The sequence below is a fragment of the Scardinius erythrophthalmus genome (assembly GCF_964197995.2).
Source record: "Scardinius erythrophthalmus genome assembly, contig: HAP1_SCAFFOLD_426, whole genome shotgun sequence".
NCBI classification, from domain to species: domain Eukaryota; kingdom Metazoa; phylum Chordata; class Actinopteri; order Cypriniformes; family Leuciscidae; genus Scardinius; species Scardinius erythrophthalmus.
In genome coordinates this window covers 30,001-41,630 of record NW_028296189.1, presented here as the reverse complement: position 1 = coordinate 41,630, position 11,630 = coordinate 30,001, and the positions used below count along the sequence as shown (strand labels likewise).

Here is an 11,630-nt window from a genome sequence, read left to right as displayed (position 1 = left end):
ACACACTGATCCAGCCGACCAATCAGAGCACAGTGTGCTTTTCAGGAGGAGGGGCTTCATAGAGACAGGAAGTGAACAGAGCGTTACTGACAGACTGGGAAGAGAGGAGCCGCAACAATGGAGAATATGAGGAGAATAATCAACTTTCAAGTTGTAGTAGAGCCTGAAACATCATCAAGACTAAAAGAGTGTAATCTTTACGTTTTTTACCCTAGTTGGCTGTACTGTCTTGCCTTCATTCGGATTGTTGAGGTACTGGATATCCAGCGTTCAAATGAGAGAAGCAAACGCCAAACGAAGCAAGCGTCCGTGTGTTGACACCATAGTCTGTGTAAAACACTGGGCGTAGTGTGTGTGTGTCACCCGTAGTGTTTCTGAAGAGACCTTCTGAACCCCGAAGTGGGCGGAGCCGGCCGTCGCCATCTTGGCAGCGTCACTCCCAGATAAACGAACATGTGCAGCGAGGCGGATTAGCTGAGGTGACGTGACGCTAACAGACAGCAGAGAAACGGCTAGCAGTGACATCAGCGGCAATCCACCTGTCACTCAAGTGGCCACGCCTTTAATTATGCAGAACTTTAAGGCTTAATATAATTTAAATGGATGAGTTATAAAAATATTCACCCGCCCCACAGTCGTCATGAAGAGCAAAATTATCTTTATAGATCAAAACCACTTTTTGCGTTAGACTGTAAACATGTTTTATTCTGCTGTAAAGTTGAGCGTTTTAACATGCGAGTCTATGGGACTGAGTCTCTTCTGCAGCCGGCCTCTAGTGGCCAGTCCATGAACTGCAGTTTAATCACTCAGTGTAGAGAGAGAGAGAAGGCTTCCGCTTGGTCGACACTGAGTGACTTCAGTCCTCAGGAAACCTGTATGATCTCCATGCTGCCAGAGAAGCTGGCCTGTGTGCCGGTCGTTCCCAGTTCTTCTCCGGGTCGAGTCTCGGACCCGCCGTCTCCGAACTCCATCTGGCAGCTCCTGCGCTTCAGCTGCTTCTCGAAGCTGCTCTCCTCGTGCCAGCTCCTCCGGGAGTCCCGGGAGTCTCGGGATTCTCCTGACCGCCCGCGTCTCCTGACCGGCTCCCGACCCAGAGCCGAGCCGGAGCAGAACCGGGCCGAGTCCGAGAGGAACCAGCCGCCGAGCACCAGGTCCGAGTGCCATCCCTTCAGCAGAGCGGAGTGTGTTGGGGCTGACGGGGATTCATCCATGCTCTCGCTGCGCTGGAGCTGCACACACACACTCCCGTCCCGCGGCACACACACACTCCCGTCCAGCGGCACACACACATTCCCGCCCGGACTCTGCTCCGGGGTGTTTTGTTCTGAAAGCTCCTGCACCGGAGAGAACTGGCAGGGAAGGGTTGCTCCAGACTCGCTGTAGGTCGTGATGTCGAGGGAGAAGGAGCGTTTGGGTCGGCTGCTCTCCTTCAGGTCCTCTCCCAGCGTCAGACCGCAGAGCGCTCGGGTCAGCAGATGCTCCTCGGAGACGCCGGGCTCCTCCGACACACACTTCTGCTCGTCACACACACCCGCTCTCGGCCTGACTCTCTCGCTCCTCAGCTTCTTCTCGAAGTCCAGCAACTGACCCAGGAAGTTGAAGTTCGGGGAGATGGTCGGTCGTTTCTCCTTCACAAACCTGTGAGAGGCGAGATCACACGTCACAGCGAGTCGAACACATCATAGAGGCCCGGTCATAACCCTTCATAACCCTTCATAACCCTTCATAACTCTTCATAACCCTTCATAACCCTTCATAACTCTTCATAACCCTTCATAACTCTTCATAACCCTTCATAACCCTTCATAACTCTTCATAACCCTTCATAACTCTTCATAACCCTTCATAACTCTTCATAACCCTTCATAACCCTTCATAACTCTTCATAACCCTTCATAACTCTTCATAACCCTTCATAACTCTTCATAACCCTTCATAACCCTTCATAACTCTTCATAACCCTTCATAACTCTTCATAACCCTTCATAACCCTTCATAACTCTTCATAACTCTTCATAACCCTTCATAACACTTCATAACCCTTCATAACCATTCATAACTCTTCATAACCCTTCATAACTCTTCATATCTCCTCATAACCCTTCATAACTCTTCATAACCCTTCATAACTCTTCATAACCATTCATAACTCTTCATAATTCTTCAAACCTCTTCATAACCCTTCATAACCATTCATAACCCTTCATAACTCTTCATAACTCTTCATAACCATTCATAACTCTTCATAACCCTTCATAATTCTTCATAAGTCTTCATAACCCTTCATAATTCTTCAAACCTCTTCATAACCCTTCATAACCATTCGTAACCCTTCATAACTCTTCATAACTCTTCATAACCATTCATAACTCTTCATAACCCTTCATAATTCTTCATAAGTCTTCATAACCCTTCATAATTCTTCAAACCTCTTCATAACCCTTCATAACCATTCATAACCCTTCATAACTCTTCATAACTCTTCATAACCCTTCATAACTCTTCATAACCCTTCATAACTCTTCATAACCATTCATAACTCTTCATAACCCTTCATAATTCTTCAAACCTCTTCATAACCCTTCATAACCCTGCATAACTCTTCATAACCCTTCATAACTCTTCATAACCCTTCATAACCTTTCATGACTCTTCATAACTCTTCATAACCCCTCATAACACTTCATAACCCTTCATAACAATTCATAACTCTTCATAACCCTTCATAACTCTTCATATCTCCTCATAACCCTTCATAACTCTTCATAACTCTTCAAAACACTTCATAACCCTTCATAACCATTCATAACTCTTCATAACCCTTCATAACTCTTCATATCTCCTCATAACCCTTCATAACTCTTCATATCTCCTCATAACCCTTCATAACTCTTCATAACTCTTCATAACCCTTCATAACTCTTCATAACCCTTCATAACTCTTCATAACCATTCATAACTCTTCATAACCCTTCATAATTCTTCAAACCTCTTCATAACCCTTCATAACCATTCATAACCCTTCATAACTCTTCATAACTCTTCATAACCCTTCATAATTCTTCATAAGTCTTCATAACCCTTCATAATTCTTCAAACCTCTTCATAACCCTTCATAACCATTCATAACCCTTCATAACTCTTCATAACTCTTCATAACCCTTCATAACTCTTCATAACCCTTCATAACTCTTCATAACCATTCATAACTCTTCATAACCCTTCATAATTCTTCAAACCTCTTCATAACCCTTCATAACCATTCATAACCCTTCATAACCCTTCATAACTCTTCATAACTCTTCATAACCATTCATAACTCTTCATAACCCTTCATAATTCTTCATAAGTCTTCATAACCCTTCATAACTCTTCATAACCATTCATAACTCTTCATAACCCTTCATAATTCTTCATAAGTCTTCATAACCATTCATAACTCTTCAAACCCTTCATAACCATTCATAACCCTTCATAACTCTTCATAACTCTTTAAATTATTTTGTATATATAAATCCACACACATGCATGTATATATTTTAATAAATATCTGCATGTATATACTGTTTGTATATTTATATATAATTTATATTATATATATATTAAAGCCACACCGTGGACTTTGTGACCTAAAGAGTTGACGCATACGAGTTATTTTAAATGATTCTTCAGGCCAATATACAGCGTTTGACACTATTAATGCTCCGAGCGGGGCTGCCCTCTTGAAATACCGCCTATGTAAGTTTGGAGGAGACGGACCGTCGTTGAACAGGTCATGTGACCTGGAGAACGTATCGCTTTACGGCCGTCACGTGACCATAGGCTCTGATATACTGTCTTCTAGACTTTTGCGACAGTGCTGCGGCGCTTGTGGCCTCTAGGGGCGCTAGACGTGAAAGTTCCAGGTCTAGTGCCCCTAGCGCCCGCAAAAGTTCCGCGGTGTGGCTTTAACATAAATATATATAAATAAAAAATTATTTTAGATATATACACATGCATGTGTGTATATTATATATACAAAATAATTATACACAGTACACACACATATATTATGTAAACACACACTTTTATTTTGGATGTGATGAATCGTGTCCCAGCACTAGTTGTGGTGTGACTATATCTTTATCATTATCGTTACAGTAATCGTCTTGTGTGTGAACGGCCCTTAAAAAGCATCTTTTCCTGTTAATCAGAGTTTTTGTCTTAACCAGCTGTGACAACGATACGCAACGGTCATGGCTGAACAACAACACACACACTATGACAATGATAATCTCAGGTACTGCTTATGTGCTTTATTTAGTGAACTGAAAGCATGTGCAGTGAGCTTGCAGAGAGACTCCGCCCACACTCTCTTCTGATTGGCTGAGATTTTCGCTTGATTTGGTTGCGAGTGTAGTGAGTTTGCAGAGAGACTCCGCCCACACTCTCTTCTGATTGGCTGAGTTTGGATTGATTTGGTCACGTCTGGTGTCGACAGACAAACATGCTCGTCGCTGGAATCGTATGGTGTCGTTAGGGACACACTAATAAAGGGTCAGAGAAGAAGGATGGTCACATGATCTGTTGTTACCTGTACGCTTCATCTAATGACATGTCCATCCTCTTCATGATGTAGGCGATGGCGATGGTTGCCGAGCGCGAGATTCCCGCCAGACAGTGAACCAGGACTCGGGCGTTACTGGCCTTGGCTTTCTCTGACAGGAAACACACACTGATCAAAACTCACAAACCTTCAAAGACACACTGTGAGTTCAGAGGGTGTTAATCGATGGGTTATGCTGAAGCTGTCGGCCCGCATTATTGCAACTTATTTTCAAAAAATTAATGTTTAACGGCCGAATTTGTGTTGAAAAACTACATTACCCATAATAGAGCTTGCAGTCTCAATATAATATATATATGTGTATATATATATATATATATATATATAATATTTTAATTTAATTTGAATAATTCACAAAAAATTTATATAATAAATTTAATTAAATTAAATAATTTAAATTAAATCAGTTTAATTTAGTTAATATGTAATTTAAATAAGTATTACAATTAAGTGAAATAAAATAAATAATAAAACAAACAAAAAATATATACAAATTAAATTTTTTATATTTAATTTAATAAGTATAAAAAATATGTGAAATATTAAAATGTAAATAAAATGTAAAATTTAACAAAACATTTTTTTTTTAATATTTCATAGTTTAGTACAGTCTTGTATCTGTCTTTTTTAATTTTATATTTTTTTGTTAATGTTGTGATTCTGTGGGAAAAATGAACGGAACCAGTGTTGACATGCGCTGATGTCATGTGACCCTGTCTGACCTATGAACTCCACGGATCGGTCGAGCCAGGGCAGGATCTTCTCGCAGAAGCTGTCGTTGACCGGCACGCGCAGGAAGTGTGTGTCGGGGATGAAGTCGGGTTTAGGGCAGGTGTTGCTGGCGTTCAACACGTACGCGATATTGTTCTGCTGCATGAGCTCCTGCGGGAACACACACACACACACACACACACATCAGCGGGTGTTCTGATCTGCACACACACTCAGACACACTCTCACACACACATCAGCGGGTGTTCTGATCTGCACACACACTCAGACACACTCTCTCTCTTACACACACACACACACACACACACACACACACACACACACACACACACACATCAGCGGGTGTTCTGATCTGCACACACACTCAGACACACTCTCTCTCTCTCTCTCACACACACACACACACACACACACACACACACACACACACACACACACACACACACATCAGCGGGTGTTCTGATCTGCACACACACTCAGACACACTCTCTCTCTCACACACACACACACACACACACACACACACACACACACACACATCAGCGGGTGTTCTGATCTGCACACACACTCAGACACACTCTCTCTCTCTCTCACACACACACACACACACACACACACTCAGACACACACATCAGCGGGTGTTCTGATCTGCACACACACTCAGACACACTCTCTCTCACACACACACACACACACACACACACACTCAGACACACTGACACACACACACACACACACACACACTCAGACACACTCTCTCACACACACACTCAGACACACTCTCTCTCACACACACACACACACACACACACACACACACACTCAGACACACTGACACACACACACACACTCAGACACACTCTCTCACACACACACTCAGACACACTCTCTCTCACACACACACTCAGACACACTGACACACACACACACACACACACACACACACACACACACACTCAGACACACTCTCTCACACACACACACACACACACACTCAGACACACTCTCTCTCACACACACACACACACACACACACACACACACACACACACTCAGACACACTCTCTCACACACACACACACACTCAGACACACTCTCTCTCACACACACACACACACACACACACACACACACACACACACACACACACACACACACTCAGACACACTCTCTCACACACACACTCAGACACACTCTCTCTCACACACACACACACTCAGACACACTGACACACACACACACACACACACACACACACACACACACACTCAGACACACTCTCTCACACACACACACACTCAGACACACTCTCTCTCACACACACACACACACACACACACACACTCAGACACACTCTCTCACACACACACACTCAGACACACTCTCTCTCACACACACACACACACACACACACACACACACACACACACACTCAGACACTCTCTCACACTCACATTAGGGCTGTCACTTTTGAAAAAAATCTAATTCGAATGGGTATCAAATATCAAGCAATATATTTGAATACCCCCCCAAAAAAACACCGTAACGGATTCAATCACAAATGTATTAACAGTCTGACAGTCATAAACAGGACTCAAGCCATAGCCTGTCTGAAAAATTATTTTTGACTTAATGTCTGAAACAGCAGGTTATCAGCTTAATCTATATGAAGTGCCAGTGTGCACTCTGCTTAGCCAATCACAAAATTAGGCTAACGTTACACAGAAAGAAAGGTGCCGACTGCTTGTGCAGGAAAGTATGCAGTGATACGATGCTGGACGCCTGGCGATGCTCTGGCTCTGCTGTCTCTGACTCCGCTGCCTCATCTGGATGGTAACTCGACAGGTGAGCGCGAAGATTGGATGTCGAGGATGCGTAAGTAAACCGTTTTTTGCAAATTCGGCAAACTACCTTATCTTTAACGGTTACCATATTTTCCGGACTATAAGTCGCATCAGTCAAAAAATGCGTCATGAAGAGGAAAAAAACATATATAAGTCGCACTGGACTATAAGTCGCATTTATTTAGAAATTTATTTCACACAAAAAAACAATGTTACGGACGGTGCAGTTCTCCGTTACGGACGTGAGCGCTCTGAAAGCGGCACTAAAGACGGCTTTAAAACTTTCACCAGCGACCTCGAACAGAACGCACAAAGCCTGTCTTTAAAGTGAATTTCGTTTTGTATTAATTGTATCTTAATTTTAATCAATGTTTCATTTCAGTTTCAACCAATTGCCTGGATTTAATAAATAAGAAGTAAATATAGCAGACAATAGATAATCACGACACGGAGGCGCCGGCGCGTGAACTGGAGCTCGTCTCATCAATGAACCGAAACTCAGCGTATAAGGTTATGCTAACCTCACAGACCTGAGACATCTATAGAAAGCTTGAAATGTCTACTTTTAAACAGAACAATTCAAAACGAAAGAAAACGAAAGTAAACAGACAGTTCTCTGCTTGTGTAGTCCGTATGACGTGCATTTCTCTCTGGCGCGTTCACTACTGAAGATCACGAGTCCGCATCGTCAACTTCATCTTTGCAGCCGACACTGACACAGAAAACACTGGTTTATTAGTAAACAGTTAAAATGTCTCCTGCTATATTTGACACATTCATAATCAGTACTTTTGCCGGTTCGTTGTGACAGCTTTTAGGAGCTTTATTGGCAGCGCCACCCTTACGTGTTACATGACCGCATCAGCACCGCATCAGCACCGCATCAGCACCGCATCAGCACCGCAAACATGGAGATTATTTCTCTTTTTGGGGGCATTGTGTTTGTGTTCAGGCTTTCTCAGTTGTCTTTAGGTTAATGTTTCAGTTAACAGTTTTTCAGGGTTGGCTACAGCATCTGTGCTCTCGCGGCTGTAGACGGTAATGTATCTCTTGGTTTATGTCAGTCAGTATGAATTAATTTTGATATATAATCCGGGAAATACGGTACTTCACAGTACTAGAACCCAAAATATTTCCAGACACTACTTTTTAGATGAGTTGGGGTCGTAATTGTCCGCTCAGGCGTTCTGTGCGTTATCTTCCATTTTCAAAACAGGGTGGCTATTGGCTATTAATCGCTTGATCTGGTCATGGGCCTACGCTACAATACGGTTAGAGCGGCCGCTACTGGATGAGATGGCAAACAATAAAATAAAAAACAAACGGTCTAATCACAGACTGTAAAAAATGTGCTACACATGGCACTTTAAAAACCGGATAGTTTATTTATAGTTCAATTATGGATATTTCACGTCATGTTCGAATGCATATGCAAAAGTGACAGCCCTAACTTACACACACACACACACACACACACACACACTCACCTGGTTGAGCACGTCCCTCTGGCAGCCCAGGTACAGGTGTGTTAGGATGCGGGTCGGGTTCGGGTTGGTCACGGGGAGAGTCAGACTCGGCTGAGACACACAGGACGGCACCAGCGCAGACTTCCCTTCACACAGACCCGGGAACAGACGCCAGAACCCGGAGAATCCTCCTGCACACGCACACACACACACACACACACTGAGCCTCGGAAAACACCAGCAGAGAGAGGTGTGTGTGTGTGTGTAAGAGTGAGTGAGTGTTTGTGTGTGTGTGTGTGTGTGTGTGTGTGTGTGTGTGTGTGTGTGTGTGAGTGAGTGTGTGTATGTGTGTATATGTGTGTGTGTTTGTGTTTGTGTCTGTGTGGTTGTGTGTGTGTCTGTGTGTGTGTGTGAGTGAGTGAGTGTTTGTGTGTGTGTGTGTGTCTGTGTGAATGTAAGTGTTCGGCGTGTCATGTGACTGTAACCTGAGAGCAGGTGGACTGATGGGAAGCTCTTCTCCAGCTTGGCCAATAGGACACTGAGAAAGGCATCATGTGACAGGGAGGCGGGGTCAGACGAGCCCTGGTCATACACCACGACCTCTTGACCCTGGAGCTCCAGCTGAAATTACACACACACACACACACACTCAGTGTTTCAGTCCCTGATCAATACTGTTTCTGAAGCTCGAGTAAAGACTCCGCCCTCTTCTGAACGGAGGCGGAGCTAAAGCTCATTTGCATTTAAAGCGACACACACACAAAAGCGGCACGTTTTTACTCACACCAAAAAAGGGGCAAATTTGACAAGATATAATAAATGATCTGAGGAATTTATTTTGAGCTGAAATTTCACACACACATTCTGGAGACGCCAGAGATTGATATTACATCTGTGTGATCACCTTCCTCTCGGCGTAGTGTGTGTGTGTGTGTGTGATCACTTTCCTCTCGGTGCAGTGTGTGTGTGTGTGTGATCACCTTCCTCTTGGCGCAGTGCATCAGGAGTTCGCTGATCTGGATCTTGTCCTGCATGAGTCTCCTCTTCATCAGTTTGGACCCGTGCACGTTGACGGCCTCCATGATGTGACCCGTGTTGAACTCCAGGAACGGCCGGCAGTCGATCAGCAGAACCCGGTCCAGATCGCCCTCCAGCAGCGCCACCAGCGCCTCGGGCCCCAGCACACACACACGCTCACACATGCCCACACTCCCTCGGGCTCAGGAGAGCAGCGGACACATGATGAAGATGATGATGATGATGATGTCACGCTGATGGCGTTCGGCAGGCGAACAAACAGAGCTAGAGGAAACTAGTGTGTGCGTGTGAGTGAGTGAATGTGTGTGTGTGTGAGAGAGAGAGAGAGTATGAGTGTGTGTTTGAGTTTGTGTGAGTGAGTGTGTGTGTGTGTGTGTGTGTGTGTGTGTGTGTGTGAGTGTGTGTGTGTATGTGTGACTTTGAGTGTGTGTGTATTTGTGTGTGTGTGTGTGACTTTGAGTGTGTATGTGTGAGAGTGTGACTTTGAGTGTGTGTATGTGAGTGTGTGTATGTGTGTGTGTGACTTTGAGTGTGTGTGACTTTGAGTGTGTATGTGTGAGAGTGTGACTTTGAGTGTGTGTATGTGAGTGTGTGTGTATTTGTGTGTGTGTGTGTGTGTGTGTGTGTGTGTGTGTGTGACTGAGTGTGTATGTGTGAGAGTGTGACTTTGAGTGTGTGTATGTGAGTGTGTGTATGTGTGTGTGTGACTTTGAGTGTGTGTGACTTTGAGTGTGTATGTGTGAGAGTGTGACTTTGAGTGTGTGTATGTGAGTGTGTGTATGTGAGTGTGTGTATGTGTGTGTGTGTGTGTGTGTGTGTGTGTGTGTGTGTGTGTGTGACTTTGAGTGTGTGTGACTTTGAGTGTGTGTATGTGTGTGTGAGTCTTTCACATGATCACAGTGTCTCTATAAAGATGGAGCTCCTGCTCCTCGATCATCTCCGCTGCTCTTCATCATCCAGAGCTCCTGCAGACACACACACACACACACACACACACACACACACACACACACACACACACACACACACACACGATTCAAGATTATGTTTTATATAAACGCATGACGATCTGCCATTCCCAGTCATGTGTCCATGCAGAGGAACAGTGGAAGCTCATCATCATCATGACGGACAACACAACACACACAACACAACACACGGCTCCGTGATCCTGGACTCTGATTGGCTGCCGATGTTGTTCTGTTGTTAGTGTCCCGAACGGTCTCCAGTACGAGGTGTGTGTGTGTGTGTGTGTGTGTGCGTGCGTGTGTGTGTGTGTGTGTGTGTGTGTGTGTGTGTGTGCGAGTGCGTGTGTGTGTGTGTGTGTGTGTGTGTGTGTGCGAGTGCGTGTGTGTGTGTGTCTGAAGGCCGAGATGAATGAGTGTGTGTGCTGTGTGTTTCTGCTGAGCGAAGGTGAACAGCTGATAGAGATCACAGTCACAGAGGACTTCGACCCGTCACACACACACACACACACACACACACACACACACACACTTCTCTCAGTCTCTGAGCTTCATCCTCCTAATGCACAAGCAGTGGAGTCTGACTCTGACACGATCTGCTATTATATATCAGAAGCGCCTCAGAGATAAAGCTGACTACATTAGACGACTGTGAGGTCAAAGGTCACGCAGATCCTGATCTAACCGGCTGCTCTTTCCAATCATGCGTTTGTGGAAATGAAAGCGAGTGACGAGAATATGTTGGTTTTATGAGGGGAAATTCTCGATTCCTCCAGAACATGACGAGTTCTTCACAGCGAGAGTCCCGACCACAGCTGAACCGACCAGCGAGAGGCTCTGCTAAACCAGGAGAAGAGAACGAGCTGTCAATCAATCCGCTGGCAATCAATCCACTGTCAATCAATCTCAATCCGCTGTCAATCAATCCGCTGTCAATCAATCTCAATCTGCTGTCAATCAGTCCGCTGTCAATCAATCT

The 11,630-nt window shown here is 44.5% G+C and overlaps 1 protein-coding gene across 1 annotated transcript in view; it reads right to left on the bottom strand.

Annotated features, from left to right (window-relative positions):
- Positions 1 to 681: 681 nt before the first annotated feature.
- The window catches only part of LOC308686558 (dual specificity protein phosphatase 16-like), a 12,125-nt gene continuing 1,176 nt past the window's right edge, over positions 682 to 11,630 (bottom strand). Inside the window, exons 2-7 of the mRNA XM_081394994.1 lie at positions 9,629 to 10,651; positions 9,134 to 9,269; positions 8,670 to 8,839; positions 5,329 to 5,488; positions 4,574 to 4,697; positions 682 to 1,638 (exon numbers count right to left, since the gene is read on the bottom strand). Of these exons, the coding sequence (XP_081251120.1) occupies positions 864 to 1,638; positions 4,574 to 4,697; positions 5,329 to 5,488; positions 8,670 to 8,839; positions 9,134 to 9,269; positions 9,629 to 9,850 (1,587 nt within the window). The 5' untranslated portion in view covers positions 9,851 to 10,651 and the 3' untranslated portion in view covers positions 682 to 863. The remainder of the gene's footprint in view (positions 1,639 to 4,573; positions 4,698 to 5,328; positions 5,489 to 8,669; positions 8,840 to 9,133; positions 9,270 to 9,628; positions 10,652 to 11,630) is intronic.